Genomic DNA, 20,530 nt, shown 5'->3' on the forward strand with positions numbered 1-20,530 from the left:
CCTCTCCGTTCCCCTCACACTGGCAACACAGACAACAAGTTCCGGACAGCAGCCGTCCTGACTAAAGTGGACTGCATCTAAAGCTCCTCTTGTCTTCTCAAGTCCCACCAGAAAGGAGGCTTTCACACATGAGTAGTTTTTTTTATGACATTTCTGTGATATTAAACCTCTGTTTACTTTTCGAGTTCAAAAGCCACAACGTCAAGTCATTTCAGCAACGTGAAATATTAATAACTTGTTGAAGTGTAAATCAATTTGAGGGTGGAAAAACTGCCAGAAACAGTGTTTTGTATCCCCGGGGGGGTGTGTGGGCTGGGCTTGAGCTAGACTCCAGCTATACATAGATATGTATACATTTATTATTTACCTGAGGAGAACATTAAAGACCAGCAAGTTCACCCCAAGGTCAGACCGTGCAATGCTCAGAGCAACTTAAAAAACAGAAGTTACATCTCCGACTCTACGGGCCTCAGTTAGCATATTAAATCACGTTGATCTGTGGATGTACTGATGGCACGTTACATCTGATGTAAAACCCTAATTAAGCCGCGATGGTAGACCAAGGTGAGCGTGCTGATAATTATCTGCTCTAAACACAAGTGTTAGCACGCAGCTAAGAGTCGCAAGATAAAATTCTAAAGTCCGACCGGCTTCTCAGAACTTAATGTTATTTCTTCATAAGACGTTTTTGAGGTAATGCAGCCAAACCAAAGAGTTCTTCAGAAAACGTAGACGGTCATTTTTCACCATTTCATCTACCAAAAACAATCGGATAACACAAAGAATAATAAGCAGACTAAATAATGAAATCAAAATGTAGGTGACGGCGGCGTGATCAGATCGCATGACATCATTAATGGGCTCAGACCCCAGAGGGTTATCCTCTGCTGCTGCTGAGACGCGGGGTCTGTCAGACAATCCCTTCAGCAGAACATGCTCGGCCCACTCACACTGACTCGCACATCTACACCTAGCCTGCAGTCACAGGCGGAGAGCGGGAGGATTCGTGTTTCAGATGGAGGGGAAAGTTCACACTCTGCCTTTACTGCCCTGCTGAGATGTGCAGAAAGTTCTCTGGTGTTTCTTCTTCTGATGAACAAAACACATCCAGCTCCACCACCCATCGTCCTTGTCTGCTCTTCTTTGCTCCAGTTGACTTAAGCCTGATTTATGCTTCAGGCGCAAAGCCCCTGACGCTCGGACGCAGAGCCTCTGCGAGCGTCAAAATCTTGACCACTCCCCCACGCAGAGGCTCTGCGCGCGTCGTCGTGCACCTCAGAAAAATCCTGACTACACGTCGGACGGACGCAGACCCAACGGAAGTGCGCAGACAAAAGCGGCTGTGATTGGTCCTCGGTGTGCCTTTCCGGTTGTCTGTGTGGCTTCCTGCTTTGCATTTTCGCCAACTCCAATAAAAAAAGCTGTTCTTCTCGATGTCGAGCAACTCCAAATCCATATCTTGCATACACTTTTTCTTTTTTGTAAAAATAAACACTTCCGCCAGCGCCGCCGAAGTTCTCGTCACCGCCCACCGAAATTCTCGCGAGGGGAAACTGCTGTGCGTCCCGAGAAATTCCAGACCGAGGTTGCAGAACCATAACATGAAAAGTGGTTTGCGACCAGAGCAAAGCAACACGTCAAGACGATAGACGCAGAAGTATAATCCGCCCTTTAGGGTCCTATAGCAAGGTGAAGGGTCATCTAGAGGGGACACACTCTCCCTGGAGATGCACTCATGTGTAAATAAAAAAAAGGTTTTACATCGACAGTACTGATGGGATCTATTGTGTTTCTATGACATTTAATATTTATCTCTCTCTCTCTCTCCCCCTCTCTCTCTCTCTGTGATTTTTTTTATGGACAGGAAGAAGAGGAGGAGATCAAACTGGAGATCAATATGTTGAAAAGTTACTCCCACCATAGAAACATAGCTACTTATTATGGAGCCTTTATTAAGAAAGGCCCTGCTGGACAGGACCACCAACTCTGGGTTTGTTTTCTTCATGAATAAGTGTTCCCCTCTGCCTTTCATGTGTTTTACCATTTCATTTGTTGAATTTTCGGTAACGTTTGCAGTTATTTAGAGTTGGCAAACACCTGCGCGTCTAATAAATGTCTGCTCATTTGTTTGTCCAGTTAGTGATGGAGTACTGTGGAGCCGGCTCCGTGACAGACTTGGTGAAAAAGACGAAGGGAAACTGTTTGAAAGAGGACTGGATTGCCTACATCTGCCGAGAGGTGCTCAGGGTGAGGTCAACACACACCATACAGCCGTATCCGCCTGGTGTGGAGGACGAGCTGGTGATCCCAGACAGAGCTGTACAACTGCAGATTCTCACTTAGCCATAAATACATGCCACTGCGTCGGGGAGGGGGTTTATGCACGCCAGTCTTGATTGTTACATGTGTTTTTCAGTTCAGTACAAAGGATTGCTCCAAACACTGCAGTATTGATGAGACTCTGCCATCATTTCGGCGGGGAAGAATCCAGCCACAAGCACCAATCAAAGCTGTAGTGAATTCATTATGCTTTGTTATTGCATTTTGGTGTAAAACACCACATCCAAGATTAACCCGAAAGCAACAATCGAAATGATTAAGCTGCTCGCTGAGTACTCGAGTGCTCATTTTGAGCCCGTTTAAACAAGTTTTGGTCAAATTTTCCACAAATTGGAAAAAGAAAAGGCTAATCAGTCATTACTTTTCATCCATGATGGCGGTGAGCAAACAGAGGTAAACAGTTTGTTTGGTACCTTTAAACTACTGTGAAACTTTTGTAGTTTTATTATCTGAGGAAGGTTACTGTCTCTTTGTTAGGCCAAACACAATGTTTAATCTCTTTAGTGGAGTCCTCGGCGGATGTTTGCATCACATGCTCCATTTCGGGTATTTCCATCCTTCTTTTAGTGCATGAAAGGAAAACGCTCTAATACAGTTCCTCTTCTTTTGTAAGGGTGGTTTAGCTGGAAAGGTTTTGCAGATATTCAAACTTACTGTTGTTGTCCAGAAATGAATCATTCTATGAAAAAAAACAACTTGTTGCTCAACTCTGTAGTGGAAGGGAGTGTTTCGACTACAGCAGCATGTGGCCAAGTGACACATTACACGATAAAATGCGCTCATAAAAGAACCTTCCAGCTTAATCTTCCGTTAGTGAGCTTTGTTTTTAACATTAACGGCTATTCAATCCCAGTTCCAAAAAGGTTGGAACGCTGTGTTAAAATATAAAGAAAAACAGAAAGCAATGATTTGCAAATATTGCTCACAGTAGAACACAGAATGTGAAATGCTGAAAGAGAGACATTTTACGGTTTCATGAAAAATGTGAGCTCATCTTTAATTTGATGGCAGCACGCCTCAAAAGGAATTGGGACACGTTAAAGAAAAGGCTTGAAAAGTCACTGAAAGTGACAGAAACAGCTGGTGGAGCATGTTGGAGCTCGGTAGGCTTATTCAGAAACAGGTTGGAAACCTGATTAGGTATAAAAAGAGGACCTCAGAGAGGTAGAGTCTCTCTGAAGTAGAGATTTAGAGGAAAAAAAAGTACAGAAAATCTGGAGATATTTTTCTGGGGAGATCTGCAAGGGACATGCACAGAAACCGGAATTGGACCCGTGATCGTCAGGCCCTCGGGCAGCACTGCGCTAAAAACAGACATGATTCTGTCACGGAAGTCTCTGCATGGGCTCAGGAACACTTCCAGGAATCCTCTTCAAATGCAAGTTAAGGCTGATGCAGCATTGTGTGGCACTGGAGCTCAACAGCGTGCAGTTCTGTCAGCATTCCTCTTGAACCCCGTACACATCCGACTTCAGGTACGACACAGAGGGCTGCCATCTGCAGAGGTTCTCAGAGGACTGTGCAATATACATCAGGCGCGAGGATGAGATGGAGTACAGGAGGGTCGTTGACAGTTTTGTGGACCGCTGCGAGCTGAATCAGTTGCAGCCTAACATTAGTAAAACCAGAGAACTGAATCTGAGGAGAGCACGGGCACCCGTTAACCCCATTGGTGACCTGCATGTGGAAGTTGTGCAGGATTATAAGTATCTTGGTGTATTCGTGGACAATCGACTGGTAAAAGAACTAGATACCCACTAAACAAGAAGGGCCTAATTAGGTTTATTTCCTACACAGACTCGGATCATTCAGAGTCTGCAGCACTATGCTGAGGATGTTGTGCATGTCTGTGGTCGCCTGTGTCGTCTTCTTTGCTGTGGCGTGTTGGGGTGGCAGAGGAACTCGACACTTTGGAGACTGTGATGGAAAACAGAATGTTGTCGAGACACAAATCTATCATGGACAATGAATGTCATCGGATCCATGACGTGGTGGTAGGATGGAGGAGCACTTTTAGCCACAGGCTAACTAGCATTAAGGGCTCTACTGAATGCCTTCCCACGGCCACCAGGCCCTGTAACTCCTCTGCCTCTCTGTCACACACACACACACACACGTAACAACTGAGCCTGTAGATTGTTAGCTACGGTGACTCCTACGACCGGCTTTCTGTGATCATTTCTTCTGGTACTCATGTGCAACATCCATCTCCTTTTATAATAGTAATCATGTGCAATATCCTAATGTTGCTAAGTCCAATACTGCTGTTTTCCTGTTTTTGTCCTGCCTGCAGTCCAGACCTTTCATCAACTGAAAACATTCGGTGTGCCAGAAACAAAATACAATAAAGAAACCCCAAGACTGTTGAACAGCTAAAATCCTATATCAGACAAGAATTCCTCTTCCGAGGGTCCAACAACTGCTCCCCTCAGTTCTTATATGTTTACAGACTGCTGTTAAAAGAGGGGATGCTACACAGTGGGAAACATGGCCCCGTCCCAACTCTTTTGGGACGTTGGGAAGTGTTGCTGCCATCAAATTGAATATGAACACTTGATGTTTTCTGTGTTCCGTTGTGAATTAAATATTATCTGATAGGGTTTGCAAATCGTCGGGTTCTGTTTTTATTTACGTTTTACACTGAATCCCAGCTTTTTTTGGAATTAGGGGGGCAATTTGCTTGTTTGCACAAACTCGGGCCGATAGTGATAAATGACTGCTGTCGTGCATGAAACATCAAAGCCAAACTGACAGCGATACTCATAAATGTTTAGGCATTTCTTCCCTCTCATGTTTTCCCACTGACTCAGCAGGAGAAAAGCATGTATTTTTTCATTTATATACTGAAAAGGCCAGTTTAAAGCACTCGTCTGTAAGATGTTATGGTTAACATTACGAGAGATCACAAGGTCCTGAGAACGACCACAGGGAAATTTGTTCTGCTTTCTATGTTGGTCTTTGTGTTTGTGTATCATCCGAGTTCAAATATATATCTGGCTGATGATGTTGGTGTCGGGGAAAAAACTGGAACTGAGCAGGTTTTTTTTAAATCTTTAGAGACAAAAGGCTCTGGAATGTCGCCAATGTTTTCTATGCTGCTGTCAGCCATGCTGTCTCCCCATTGTTTCGACATCACAACGCACACACTCGCAGATACACACGGACATGGCGGTGAAGTCATTGTCTGAAAAAAGAGTGCCTCGTTTCCTCTGTTTATTGAACCTCCTTTGAAGAAGCGAGAGCGCAAACACACAGAAGAGCGCGCACACACTGAAACTGTGCCGCCGAGTGGTAGAATGGCTACCAGGGTCACTTAAAAGAAGAATGTTTCGATATTTGCCGCGAAAGAAAAGCAGCGCAAAACACGCCCGGCGGGAATTCCGCTCGGTATCGAGCGTTTAATCGGAGCAGACTCACGATGAAGCTGCTCTTTGAAGCCGGCGTCTGAGACTTCACACTCATAGTAACGGTGGTCATCTGACTGTGTGTCTGGGTGTGTTTATTGTGTGCGTATTTGTCTTCCAGGGTCTTTCCCATCTTCACTCCCATCATGTGATTCACAGAGACATTAAGGGACAGAATGTTTTGCTCACAGAGAATGCCGAAGTCAAACTTGGTAAGAAACACTCACTCATGCCGTGTCCTTCCTCAGGCACGTGAGCGGAGCCCCCTGCCAGAACAGTCCGCAGGCGTACACGCATTCATAGTAAACCACACAAGAAAGCGCCTCTTATAGGGGCAAATGTTGGGTTTGTTTTTTCTTTTTTTGTCCTGACATCCTCTCGTGATTTCACATTCCAGTGGACTTCGGAGTCTCGGCTCAGCTGGATAAGACGATTGGTCGCAGGAACACTTTCATCGGTACCCCTTATTGGATGGCTCCGGAAGTCATCGCCTGTGATGAGAACCCTGAGGCCACATACGACTACAGGGTATTTAATCACACAGACTTCCCTGTAACCGGTTGAGGTGGTGTTGAGCAATAGCAATGGGTCCACTCCTTTTACCTGAACATTTTCAGAGGAATGGGTCATTTTATTCAGAACAGTGGCCAAATGAATCGTTCAAGCATGAAAAGGCACCCAGTTCAAGGGATGAACCAGCGTTGTTCCTACACATAACACAAATTTTAGCAAAGAACCAATTTTATATTGTAATTTTAGGCACTTTGCTACTAGCAGCCTGTTGCATAGACTCGTATTTTGTTCCCATTTCTTTAGTTGCGTCTGTGCAAGGTGATTTAGTAATTCACAAAGCTAACCCAAGCTAACATGTTTCCTCTGTCTCTCTTTCTCAGAGTGACCTCTGGTCTTTAGGCATCACTGCTTTAGAGATGGCTGAAGGAGCCCCCCGTAAGTCAGAGACACATCTGCACATGCAATATAAACACGACTGGAGTGCATTGTTGTAGCTTTCACTGCATATGTTTCCTCCAGGGATTCATTTGGCTCACCATGTGTTTTTTCATGTCTCTCTCCGTTCTGTCCGCGTAACCTGCGCTGTTCGTTCCACGCAGCTCTCTGCGACATGCATCCGATGAGAGCGCTCTTTCTGATTCCTCGAAACCCTCCACCCAGACTTAAATCAAAGAAATGGTAAGCACACACAACAGGTTGTAGATGGAACTGTTTAGGTTTTTAGTTCTTCCGAAAGCAGAGCTTCTAAGTGCTCTTTGTTGTGGCTTTCGTGTATCAGACAAAAGACATTCCAGCGCTTTCTTTTTTTACAAAGAAATTGAAAGCTGAAAGTCATGGGCATGTCTAGACATGTTAAGATGGAAAAAAAACTGCAAGTCAGCTGTCTGCTGTTTAAAATAGACGGGAGATAAAGTGTTATTGCTGTCATTTCTAATGTTTTGATTATGAACTCGTATGCCACATTCGCTCTTCTCTCACTTCCCTCTATTCCATGCATAATAGATAAACCCTTCAGATTAAACTCTCGGGTTGACCCCGGCTGCTGTCTATCATTCAGTATTAATATTATCAGAAAAAGTTCTTCTCAGGACAGCTTTTAATAGCCCCAATGGTCAGGGGTGCAGTGCCTTGCCATGTTTTTACCTCCAGGCCTCCCTCAGGCAGCATTCTTAAACAGCAACACACGCTCATTCCCAGTTTTCTATAAGTTCCGAGTACAAGCAAGAGATGCCTCTTATTTTTGGAGTGGCTTTACTGGTAGATGCTGCTTTAAAACGTCATCATCAACTCAACACAAACACACAGCAACTTTCAGACAGGAGTTTCCCTGCTGCTGCTACGCTGTAGGTGAGTTTCTGCTGCTAGTAGAGGCTGTTAATGACTAAGATACATTGGAATTTTGTGCTCTTTGTTTTTATTATGTTTCATTGTTGGAAACTCTTGGAAACTTGTTCTCTTATTCCATTGAACTATGAGTTTATATTGATTTGCACCTCATCATTTTATTGTTGTTGTTGTTTTTGATGGAGTTTACTCTACTTTGATCTGTAGCTGTTTTTTAAATTAGAATTTTTGTTGTATGTATTTTTATTGAGTCGACAAAAACCAATGTTAAATCCAGCAAAATCCAATAGTCCAAGAAACATGAGCATTTCTTATAAAGACCCAAACCAGTAAGAGAAAAAGATTGCCTTCACATGTGAAGTGTAAAACAGGTAGTGCTGAGGGTTTGTTAACTGTAGATTATTTTTATTAAGCCTTATCGCCACAAATATTTTCCCATGTGACCGCTATCGCGCAAAGTGAGGAAAAGAAAAAAGCTGTGGTCTGCAGCTTCATCTTATGATAGGCAGGAGAAACTCTGAAGATTCCATTTACCCATGTTAATGTGTGCAGTGGCTGAGCAGGTTATTGTCAAGTCTAAATTTACTGGATGTTTCATTTCAAGCCCACTATAAAGGCACATGAAGGGAATATCTCCTCTTTATTCCCTTTCTCAGACCAAAATTGGACTTTTGAGATGCATGTAAACACTTCACACAACCTCACTTAATAAGTGGAAGAAAAAAAAAACCATAGCTTTTCTATAAGTAGATTCCCAGAATAGAAACCTAGCATTCAGTGTACATTTGTTTGGTTTTTTCCAGCATCGATTTTCTCATAAATTTATTTATTTTTCCCTTTGCTCCCTTTTCGTAGGTCAAAGCGCTTCTTATCGTTTGTCGATAGCTGTCTGGTCAAAAACCATCTTCATCGTCCCAGCACAGACACCCTGCTGAGACACGCCTTCATCAGAGACCTGGCTAACGAGAGGCAGGTTCGCATCATGCTGAAGGATCACCTGGACAGAACCAGGAAGAAACGAGAGAAAGGTGAGGAGACGTGGAGCCGATAAAAGTGCCAGAAATGAATACTTAATTCCACACAACCGAAAACAATACTCACTTCACTACAGTGAGTCAGTAATGATCGGAACCAGCCGTACTGGTGCACACTGTGCAGCTGCTTTGCTCAGGCTCTCCTAAACAGTGTGTTTCTACTCGTTTATGACATTGTGTTCATTGGGGTGTTTCATCTGGCTGCCAGTATTGTCCACAATTTACATAACCCCTCTTGAATTCTGTTAAAACTTGTGCTTTTTGACACGGTTATGACAGTGCTCTGCAATCGTGGGCAGAATTATTAAAGAGGGATGGCACAAGACAAACGATAGCACATTCAGGATATGGGAGGGAGGAGAGACATTGTGAGACCAATTTCTCATCCTTTCTCTGGATTAGTTGCAGGAGCTGAATGTGTGTTGGCAGTGTGTGCAGTCAGACTGTGAGAGAAACAGTCAGAGGAGGGGAAGACGAGACGGAGATATGTTAGACTCTGCTCTACTTTTTTACTCAGACATTGTTCAATCGTGTTCTCATCTGTGAGCTTCATTCATGTATCCAATTCCAAAAAAGGTTGGTTGATGCTGTTTAAACTGTAAATGAAATCCGAATGCAGTCATTTGGAAGTCTCAAACCAATGGTTCACTCACAATAAAAAACTAGAAAATATAAAATGTTGAAAGTGAGACATTTTACATTTTCAGGTCCATGTTTAGCACTGTGCAGCATCCCCTATTCTTTTAACAACAGCCTATCAACATCTGGGACCATAAGAGACCAGCTGCTGGACCTCTGGGAGAGGAATGCTGTCCCATTTTTGTCTGATATCAGATTTTAGCTACTCAGCAGTACTGGGCCTTCCTCGTTCTGTTATTTTGCATGTCCCGATGCACCAAATGTGTTTTTTTTGTTTAGTCAGTGAAAGGTCTGGACTGCAGGCAGGTCAGTCCAGCACCTGGACTCCTCTACTACAAAGTCATGCTGTTATGATAGATGCAGTGTGTGGTTTAGCATTGTCTTGCTGAAATGTACAAGGCCTTCCCTGAAATGGGAGCATGTGTTGCTCTGAAGCCTGTATTTTACCTTAAAGGAATACGGAGATGCAGGTTTTCAAGTGAGTGCTGATAACAGGCAGGATGATCCCTCTCCTCGGAAGAATTTCACATTTCATTACATTAGCTAAACCGAAGGAGAGGCAGATAGAGACGGTGACAACAGCAATGAGAAAGAGACAGAAACAGGCCACAGAGAAAAGCTGAGGGGAAGGAAGGAGGAAACAGAAAGACCATCTGGTTCTAATCTTCTCTTAGCTTATAAAAAAACACACTAATGACTGGTAGACTTACTGAATGCTTTGTGTTGTGTTTGTGTGCATGCATGCAGTGTGTTTAGGGCTTGATTTACGTGTGTGTGCGTGTGTGTGCGTATGTGTGTGCTCCCCAGTGGCCCCTACAAAATGAAATGCCTCTAGTATTAGTGAATGTGGGAAAAAGCCAGTGCCGCTGAAAAAAAAGGAAAGAAAGAAAGAAAAAAAAGGAATGCTCCGGATATGATGCAAAAAGGATGTGTCATGCTCAGCGTGCCCAGGGGTACGGTTTGCACAGAGATTGTCTATGTTTTGGAGTATGTGTCGCTCCAAGAAGAAATTCAAACCGCAACACGAATGTTCTTTTTAAACGAGCGAGAACCGTCCAACATGACCTCACAGCGACACAGTGAGAGTTTACCTCTGGATTTCTGAGAAGTTGCATGTTGTCGGCCGTAGTCTGTCGATCTGCTTTGAACGCAGTGGCAGCATATGCAGTGTCACGTTTAATGTTCGAGTCAGCCCAGGCTGCTTTTAAACCATATGTTAGCCAAATGTTGTTATGCTAGGCTGGTTGGCTTCATCTACATGCCGCCAGAATAGCGATTTGAGTGTAATGAAAACTGTATATATAGAAAGTGCAAAACACATGGTTGGAACAGAAAGGATCAGTTGTCAATATCACTGTTGGAATAGTCGACTGTTTTCCTGCTTTATGGGTTCCTTAAAAAAGAGTGTGCATTTAAGGGAGGGTAACTTTTAGTATTTGCACTGGGTCAAGATGGAGATGATTGAGTGTGACTGCCCTGAGGGAATGCTGCAGTAAAAAGAAAGAAAGACTGAAGAATATCAGCTCTGTACTGCACTAAAGAGGACACTCCTTTAGTCTTGTGTTGAGCTAGTTTTCCCAGAATATACTTTAAGGACAAAATTGCCACACTTAGCAAGAAACAGGCATGATAGGATTTTAATGAAACAGTGGCTTCTTCAGAAAGCCCAAATAAACAGAGTTCAGACCCCAATGCTGAGACATCGGAGGTGTTCACCCTATGTGCAAAGCTTGTTTTTTTTCTTTCATGCAGGGAATGTGTGATGTTACAGAAGGTAATCTTTCAGCTTCTCACTCAAACACGGTACAGCTAGTGTCAACAGAGAAGGTGTTTTTACCTCTGGTGCGCAAAGCTGTTTGCTGGTGACACAGTTACAGTCGTGAAAAATGAACTGCACCCTCTTTCAATAAGAAAGATAACTGGAAATCTGGTATTCACCAGGTCTTAAAGTTAGCAGCCTCAGATGAACAGCAACATATGATGAATTACAAAACCAAAGTCCAACCTTAATACTTTCAGAGCAATTTAAGAGGGAAAGTCGCAGGGCAAAAAGCAGACGTTTTATCAGTTTGCTGGTCTGGAGCATTTAGGGGTGTGTTAACACGATGCCAAGGAGGAAAGACATCAGCAATGATCTTAGAGAAGCAATTGTTGCTGCCCATCAATCTGGGAAGGCTTTTAAGGCCATTTCCATACCATTTGGAGTCCATCATTCTACAGAGAGAAGTGGAAAACATTCAAGACGGCTGTCAATCTTCCCAGGAGTGGACGTCCCAGCAAGTTCACGGCAAGTTCATGTCAGACTCTCCAGGGCTCCGTTAGCATGTTAAAAGTTAAAGTTCATGACAGTAGAATTCGAAAAAGACTGAACAAGTATGGCTTGTTTGGAAGGGTTGTAAGAGAAAGCCTCTTCTCTCTAAAAAGAACATGGCAGCTCAGCTTAGGTTTGCAAAGCTGCGTCTGCACAAACCACAAGACAGACCAGACCAAAGTGGAGATGTTTGGTCATAATGCACAGTAGCACGTTTGGAAAAAACCAAACACAGCATATCAGCACAAACACCTCATACCAACTGTCAAGCACGGTGGTTGAGGGCTGATCTGGGCTTGTTCTGCAGCCACGGGACCTGGACACCTTGCAGTCATCGAGTCCACCATGAACTCCTCTGTATACCAAATGTGAGGCCGTCTGTCTGACAGCTAAAGCTCGGCTGATAAATGTATAAATGAATGTCCACAAACAGCAAACCAGATGAACTGAAGCAACTTTGTAAAGAAGAGCGGGCAGAAAATTCCTCTTCAGTGATGTGAGGTTGTTTTTTCCTGATTGCTAGACCTGGTAAGGATCAGATGATTCTTATTTTCTTAAAAAGAAGAGTTGACCCTCCTTCTTTTACAGCCACTGTCATACAGCTATCTCTGTATTATTTAAACACTGCCTCTGTGACTGTTTGGCTAAAGTTCTCTTCCTTATGTCTGCTTTCTTCATACGTGTCCCTCTCCCAGAGGGTCCAGAGTATGAGTACAGTGGAAGTGAGGACGAAGACGATGAGGTCACAGAAGAGGAAGGCGAACCCAGGTCAGCATACACTTAATCTGTCACAGCAAGCAGGACTGTCACCAACAATCAAACATGGCCGCAGTAACTGCTGCATGTTTTCATGCTCAAATAAAAGAAGCCTTAGCACATGTTTCACTTCTCTCATTTAGCAACAAAAAGTCAAGCATACACGTAGAATAATGTAAATTACTTTAAATATACACATTATCATTGCAAATATCTATGATTTCCATGTCTCTTGGTTTACACTCAGGTTTATCCTGAGTGCTGTGCTGAAGTGCTGCTAACTCACTGTAAGACACACATGAATGTATATTTCCGTCCATGAACAGATGCATTAGCCTCTTTTTTTTTTTTTTTTTAATGTCCCTGGATGTCCAACAACAGATGGGCCTGCAGACTGAGCACTTGTTCCCAGGATGAGCTTTATGTGTATTTCTGTAACTGTGCCCATTGAGCCTTAACCCTCAAGTGGACTTGAGTGCATCTCGCCCTGTGTTGCTATCATTTAACACCATTTCTTTCCTTCTCTCTCAGCTCCATAGTGAACGTTCCCGGCGAATGGACGTTAAGACGGGAGTTTCTCCGCTTACAGACAGCAGATCGCGAAGTAGGCAGAGAGGGAGGTCACGGAGGAGGAGGGGGTCAGCAAAGACAGCAGGTAGGTCTAAAGCTAAACGAAGCACATGGGATTTATTTTAGCTTGTTCATCACAGAATGAATTATTTGAACATTTTCTTTGTTATTACTGTCAAATGTTGAGCTGAACTGAATTTCTGAATGATGGATTAGGTTATCCATAGACAGTCAAGCGTTTGATAAAAGATCGCACTTATTTACAGTTAATGATAGTAAAGCTTTTTTATTTTGGAACAGCCACAATTCCCATAAAGTTGGGACGCTGTGTAAAATGTCAATGAAAATAGAAAGCAACGATTAGCAAATTTCAAATCAATGTTTTACTCGCAATAGAACACAGAAAACATATCAAATGTGTGTGTATATATATATATATATATATATATATATATATATATATATATATATATATATATATATATAGGACTTCTTTAATATTTCATGAAAATTTGAACTAATTTGATGGCAGCAACACATCCTCAAAAAGGAGTAAACCTTAATTGGATATTAAAGTCTTCACACTTGTACATTAAAGAGCATTTTTCTGAAATGGCTCCACAATTTGTAGACACAGTTTTTTTTGCAGATTGCTGAACCTGCTCATCTTTATATCTGAGAAACTCTCCCTCTCTAAGGTGCTCTCTTTATACCCAGTCACGTTACTGTCCTGTTGCCAATGGACCTAATTAAGTGCAACACGTTTCTCCAACTGTTTCTCTTTTGTACCACTTAGTTTTCCAGCCCTTTGTTCAGCCAACTTTTTAAGAAGTGTTGCTGCCACCAAATTCAACAGGAGCTAATATGTTTGATTAGAGAGTAAAACGTCTCACCTTCAGTATCTGATACATTTTCAATGTTCCGTCGCAAATAAAATGTTGGTCTATGACATCTGCGTGAGATTTATTTTATTTTCTGCTTACAAGTAAAGAGTGAAGGAGAGATAAGCCTCTTATCAGTGAATGTGAGGAAATTAAACGATGTTAAAACTATGAGAATCGTTAAACATACAGATAATTGATTGTTATTATTAGCAGTTTTGGAGTTAAAGGTAGTAATAACAGTTGTAAAGATTATGGCAGCGCAACTTCCAGCAAAGCAGAGTCAGGTTATCTAATTTATTTAGTTCAGTCTTTTATGGAACAATCATATCTTGATTATTTCTAAATTAATTCAACCTGATCGCATCAAAACAAAATAGTACTTGGAAAAAGGCCCAGTCAGAACTCTAATCCGGTTTCACACTTTGCAGTTGGCCTTTAGACTTGTTTTAGTTTGAGCTATAACTGCCTCTTATCAGGTGGCAAACAGCAGGCCACTTGACCCTGGATCAAAGCAAAAACCCAACTCGCCGTTAGTTTTATTTGAGCTGTGTCTCATCATTTGACGTGCAGGCGCTGCAGCAGCACCGGCAGCAGCTGGCTGAGCAGGAACGGTACAAGCAGCAGTTTCTGGCTGACAGACAGAGGAGGATCCAGCAGCAGCAAGAGCAACGGCAGAAGTTAGAGGATGTGAGTTCTGATTTTTCTCAACATTCCCCCATGTGGAAGACAAAAGTACCTGTAACTCACCAGCTTTTACCAGAAACACTAGTTTTTGGAAGCACTTCAGCATCACCTTCCACCTACTGAGTCTCAACATTACTCAACTCACCCCGACTGCTCTGATGCGTCAACTCTGGAAACTGTTATTTGACTATGTTATGAAATCACACAGTAGTTGCAACTCTTGTCATGCTCATGATCAAATCGCTGAAATTTGGTTGTAAACTGCAATTGTTGTCAGATAACTGGAATGTCAGCTAAAAGCTTGAAATAGAGAATCTTAATACTAACTTGTATTCACAACAGTTTGACATCACTGACTTTTACAGCAGCAGAGAAAGCATCAGGCGGACTGTGCCTTTCAGTGGGCGGAGCTTCAGGAGATAATCGTGGGGGAGGAGTCTGATCTCCACGACAACAGAATCTCACTGGATGAGAGAAACAGGAGGTGTGACAGAAAACAGGTAAAAATGAGCTTCGGCAAGCAGCAGCAGATCAAACCTCGCTGACGCCAGGCTTTTGAGAACGATGTAAAAGTGTGTACCTGACATCCTGTCCTGCCTCAGAGGACTCTGCTCAAGATGCGTCACCATTGGCTAGATCTGTGTCTGAGTCTTAGGACGCATACTCACCGATGGGTCATTCCAAACGGAGCAACTAAAAACTCCCGTAGAGACTTAATTCCAATACGAAGTATGCTCGGTGTTCTTAAAGACCGTTGGCGTTGTCATGGCTCCCTGTTCGATATTTTTCCAACTCTGTTGTCCACAAAAAAACCTCTTTTTTTTTTTCTCTGTGTGCTGTCTGAATCAGGGCCCTGCATCAGCTGGTTGGTCTGATTGTAGAGCGTGAACGTGTCGTTTTAAAACCCCTCAGTCATCTGTTGGCATAGTTGTAGATGGCGCTATTTCAAGAATTCCCGCAGTTATAGCAAAGTTAAGTTAAGTTAACAGCTGAGTTTGATGCAGACTTTTGATAACCCACAAAACCCTTTTTGGTTTTGTTCACGGGCAAATCTAAATCTGACAGCCTGTGTGCCCTGAAAACGAAAGTTACGTATGTAACTACGGTTCTATGAATCCCGGATGACCGCCAGAGGCGGTGCTGAAAGCACTGAATGTCCCTTCGCGCATGCGCCGTTCGAGTAGTAATACCAACAAAGTCACACCTGTGACATGTCGGATGATCAATCAGAGGCTATATAGCCTGACGTCATCCGTCACTCTGCTCCTACAGAATCTTCTCGCGGAATGCAAGGATTCTGAGTGACAGAGAAGCTCTGGCGGTCATCCGGGATTCATAGAACCGTAGTTACATACGTAACTTTCGTTCTATTTCATCCCTACTGACCGCCAGAGGCGGTGCTGAAAGCACTGAATGACCAATACCAGCGGCGTCACGAGGAATCCAGAGCAAATACCTCATTGAGAAGGCTCAGAGGACCCTCGCCGCAGAACCTGATCCAGAGGATGAGGGGAGGCCACATTAACCCCGTAAAAATCGGGTGAACGTGCTCGGGGAAGCCCATGATGCCGCAGCACATATTGCTTCCATCAGACCCCACTCAAGGCTGCCCAGGAAGCGGAGACGCTCCTGGTAGAGTGCGCCTTCACACCAACGAGTGGGGAGCAGCGTCCCGCAGCGCAGGCGTGGCAGATGACGCCCACGATCCAATGGGAGAGGCGTTGCTTGGAAGGAGGACAACCTAACCCAGGGCCTCCATAACGCAAGAACAGTAGGTCTGAGCCTCGCATAGCAGCCGTGGCTGCAATGTATGCCTCCAGTGCCCTCACTGGGCACAACAACTGAGACCCATCGGCCGTTCCCTCCGACACAGGCTGAAATCGTGCCAATCTCAATGGCCAGTTGCAATGAGAACGAGATAACACTTTAGGCAGGAGTGCAGTGTTTGGCCACAAGGTAACACCAGAGCCATCAGTATCCCATCTGAAACAGGAGGGGCTGACAGAAAGAGCATGTAGCTCGCTGACTCTTAGAGAAGACAGCAGCCGACAAAAAGGCAGTCTGACATGAGAGCCACCTGAGGTCTGCCTGTGCCAAAGGCTCGAATGGAGAGTGGCACAGAGCTTTAAGAACCATGGGCAGATCCAAAACTGGTGCCCGCGGAACCATCGGCGGGTGCAACCTACGTGCACCATGCAAGAAAAGAGAAACTGGAATAGGGCTCCCATGGTACAGCCCTCAAAGCCAGCATGAGTAGGTGATGTCGCTGCTACCTACACCTTAAGTGTTGAAGGAGAGCGGCCCCTATCAAGAAGAGACTGGAGAAACTCCAGGATAGTGGACACTGCACCGGTGAGTGGATCACCATTGCGGGCAGAACACCACTGGGAAAAACAGCCGCCACCTGTCTTCACATCACTGGCGAGTCGAGGGTGCCCAGGCACTCAAAAGGGTGCGTCTACCGGAACCCAAATATCCTGATAGCAGCTGCACAGGCCGTCCAGCGGCCACACCCACAGTCGGAGGCATTGAGGACTGGGGTGTCATAGCAGTCCCAACTGGGACAGCAAAATCCCTTCTGGTCGGAAGACACCACAGGATGCCTTGACAGACCATGTCGGAGCGGGAACCATGGCCGTGCTGGCCAACACGGAGCCCCTAGCAACCTCTCGTGGCCCTCCTCGGCAACCCGCCGAAGAGTAGGCCAATCAGAGACAGGGGAGGAAAAGCATACAGGAGGACCCTTGGCCAGGGATGAGCCAATGCACCTGAAGCCCCCTTAAGGGAATACCATCGAGGACATCGAGTCGATTCCTCTGTGGCGAAGAGGTCCCAGATCCTGAGCACTAAGTCGCTGTGAAGGGACCACTCTTCCCGGAGCAGTCGCCTGGCGGGAAAGAGAGTCTGCGACGTGGTTGTGCCGCCCTGGTAAGAACACTGCTTGCAGGGTGGACAGGCGAGGAGAGGCCCATTCCAGGAGATCTCTGGACACTTCCAGAAGCCGCGCTGACCTGGTGCCACCTCGATGGTTGAGGTGGTAGACCGCAGAGGCGTTGTCTGACCGAATCAGAACATAATTCCCCTTCAGGTGGGCAAAAGGTGTCTGAGAGCCAGATGCACAGCACGCAGCTCCAGTACATTTATGTGTTAGGGCGCAGTGACAGCAGACCTAAGGGCACAACCCGAGCGACCGGCGCCAGTTGCCTAGTAGCCGCAGGGAGGCGACGTACGGAAACTGCCGGCCCAGCCTGAATCGACTGACCCACCGGAGTATATCGTTCACCCTTGAGCAGATGGGTAAGCCCTCATGGAAGGTGAATCCGGAGACACCCCAAGAAAAGTGGTTGTCTGAGATGGGGTCAGGCAGCTCGTCTCCAAGGTGGCCTGGAGGCCCAACTGGGACACATGACCAAGCAGACGACTCGTATCACGAGAAGCATGCGCCCGGGATGGGGTGCAGAAGCCAATCGTCGAGGTATGGAAGAGCCTTCATTCCGCAGAGGGGAAAGGTCTGCTTTTACACTCCGAGTGAACACCCTTGGGGAGAGAGAGAGGCCAAACGGGGGCATCGGAGAAAACGGCGATGCTCTGCCGCAAGAGGTACATGAAAAGTACTCGTACTGTTGAGGGAAACCATTTGTCCCTCGTAACAGTCTGAAGAACCTCTGCCGTCGTGAGCCTGTGAAAAGGCAGCACCCTTAGATATCGATTCAGTCCCCCTGGGACCCAAAATAGTAGCCTCTGGGTTGCCGCAGAGGATCAATTGTCTCTATTGCCTCCTTGGCCAGGAGGGCAGAAAGCTCCTGGTCCAGTGCTTGAGCTTACACCGGGTCGGTGATTATGGCCACCGTGACCCGGCGTGACATGCGAGGTCGCCGTTGGGGTCGTAGCCGGTAACCCGAGGTAAGGGTGGGAACCACCCATGGATCCCCAGCATGAGCAGCCCAATACTGAGCTGCTGATGGGGAAAAAAAATTAGACGATTGGCCTGGTGGCCTCATCGTCCGTCCCCATGGCCCTTGATGGGGCGGCGGCCAGAGTTCGTGGCACATCACGATGCAGAGCCTCATCTGGTGACACCATAGTGTGGCCACCTCAGGTACAACCGCAGGCATAAGATCCAAGCCTGCCTTAACCGACTCATGTAAAGCCGCCGACACGCGACCATCTGTGGAGGGGCGTGAAAGGCTCTAGTTCCGCCAACAAGCGCATAACTCAGAGACAGAAGAGGCCCGTCTGCGCCTGAAAAAGGCACTTCCAGGAGCGGACTCTTCCACCTGCGGGACGTCCAACTGCAGCTGCCTCAATGCCATATGCATGACGTCCCGCATAGAGCTGCCACTCAACCCACCAGCTGCACTATGAGACGAAGAGAGTGAGTCAGTCTCACAACTGCGCCCCTTCCTCACTCTTAAAGTGAGGGGCAGAGGCAGCCAAAGACGACACGTCCACCTCTCTGGCATGGGTGGAGAAGAGGATCCAACCAGCGAACGATCCAGCTGGCGTGCCTGACGAAGGGATTTCACTTCTGTCAGTTCTGCAGACAAACGCTCAACTCTCGTGGGAAGGCCCTGATCAGACTTGGCTCGACTCTTCTTAGGAGGAGCCACGGAGGCTGTGGCCTCATTCCGGCGCTTCAAGCGCCTAGGGGGGGGTCACCCTCCCAGAAGGTGGACGGTCATTGCCAACCTCGGGGCGCAATCGGGCCAGCCGAGTCACCCACACAGCACGGGGCATGTAACCACAGTTCATGCAGGAATTCTCTGATAGGGTCCCCACCAGGTGATCATGTCAAAGGCAGGCAGGGCACAGGTTGCCATCATCAGCCTGAAGCACGGTCCCACAATCCACACAACAGTGGGAGCCATCCATGTTCGAAACTGACCCGAGTCCAACCGCAGGCAGAAAGAACAGAGGAGCTGACACAGTCAGCTACGTCCAGAACACCGGACGACAATCCAAGCTCCAAGACTGGGAGAGGGGGCGAAAACGCAGCCGTCACCAATCAGGGCAGTCAAAACCAAATAGGCGGCTAGCTAAAACTGGGAGAGGGGGCGAAAACGCTGCCTTCACCAGTTAAAGCAACCAAAACTGAGTAAGCGGCTGGCTAGAACGGGGAGAGGGGGCGGAAACGCTGCCTTCACCAGTTAAAGCTCAGCGCAAAACAGAGTGAGCTGTCTGCGAAAGTTGGGAGAGGGGGCGACAACGCAGCCTTCACCAAATATCGCGCAATGCCAATCAAAGCAGCCAGAGCTGAATAAGCGGCTAGCCAAGACTGGGAGAGGGGGCGAAAACGCAGCCGTCACCAATCAGGGCAGTCAAAACCAAATAGGCGGCTAGCTAAAACTGGGAGAGGGGGCGAAAACGCTGCCTTCACCAGTTAAAGCAACCAAAACTGAGTAAGCGGCTGGCTAGAACGGGGAGAGGGGGCGGAAACGCTGCCTTCACCAGTTAAAGCAACCAAAACTGAGTAAGCGGCTGGCTAGAACGGGGAGAGGGGGCGGAAACGCTGCCTTCACCAGTTAAAGCTCAGCGCAAAACAGAGTGAGCTGTCTGCGAAAGTTGGGAGAGGGGGCGACAACGCAGCCTTCACCAAATAACGCTCAATGCCAATCAAAGCAGCCAGAACTGAATAAGCGGCTAGCTAAAATCGGGAGAGGGGGCGAAAACGCAGCCGTCACCAATTAAAGCTCAGTGCAAAATAGTGAGATATTAGCTAAAATCGGGAGAGGGGGCGAAAACGCAGCCGTCACCAATTAAAGCTCAGTGCAAAATAGTGAGATATTAGCTAAAATCGGGAGAGGGGGCGAAAACGCTGCCTTCACCAATTAAAGCAATCAACACAGATGCTACCACAGGTAGCTCAATCTACAGCTGAAAAAGCGGCCAGCTAAACTCGGGAGAGGGGGCGAGACGCCGCCTTCACCCATTAAAGCTCAGCGCAAAATAATGAAATATTAGCTAAAATCGGGAGAGGGGGCGAAAACGCACCCGTCACCAATTAATGCTTAGCGCAAAATAGTGAGATATTAGCTAAAATCGGGAGAGGGG

General features: G+C 46.0%; 1 protein-coding gene across 6 annotated transcripts in view; it reads left to right on the forward strand.

Annotated features, from left to right (window-relative positions):
* The window catches only part of LOC142397480 (mitogen-activated protein kinase kinase kinase kinase 4-like), a 72,563-nt gene that overhangs the window by 15,976 nt on the left and 36,057 nt on the right, over positions 1-20,530 (forward strand). For 4 of the 6 annotated variants that reach the window (XR_012772712.1, XM_075480871.1, XM_075480867.1 and 1 more), the window contains exons 4-14: positions 1,865-1,990; positions 2,137-2,247; positions 5,866-5,956; positions 6,142-6,272; positions 6,638-6,692; positions 6,857-6,935; positions 8,457-8,629; positions 12,281-12,353; positions 12,873-12,996; positions 14,366-14,482; positions 14,845-14,979. Coding sequence is in view for 5 of the 6 variants with exons in the window: in XM_075480871.1 (XP_075336986.1) it covers positions 1,865-1,990; positions 2,137-2,247; positions 5,866-5,956; positions 6,142-6,272; positions 6,638-6,692; positions 6,857-6,935; positions 8,457-8,629; positions 12,281-12,353; positions 12,873-12,996; positions 14,366-14,482; positions 14,845-14,979 (1,215 nt within the window). In the remaining variant the exon portion in view is untranslated. Of the gene's footprint in view, positions 1-1,864; positions 1,991-2,136; positions 2,248-5,865; positions 5,957-6,141; positions 6,273-6,637; positions 6,693-6,856; positions 6,936-8,456; positions 8,630-12,280; positions 12,354-12,872; positions 12,997-14,365; positions 14,483-14,844; positions 14,980-20,530 lie in introns of those variants that run through there. The other 2 variants (XM_075480868.1, XM_075480870.1) reach the window with 2 other exon arrangements.

Source organism: Odontesthes bonariensis, chromosome 13, assembly GCF_027942865.1.
Source record: "Odontesthes bonariensis isolate fOdoBon6 chromosome 13, fOdoBon6.hap1, whole genome shotgun sequence".
NCBI lineage: Eukaryota > Metazoa > Chordata > Actinopteri > Atheriniformes > Atherinopsidae > Odontesthes > Odontesthes bonariensis.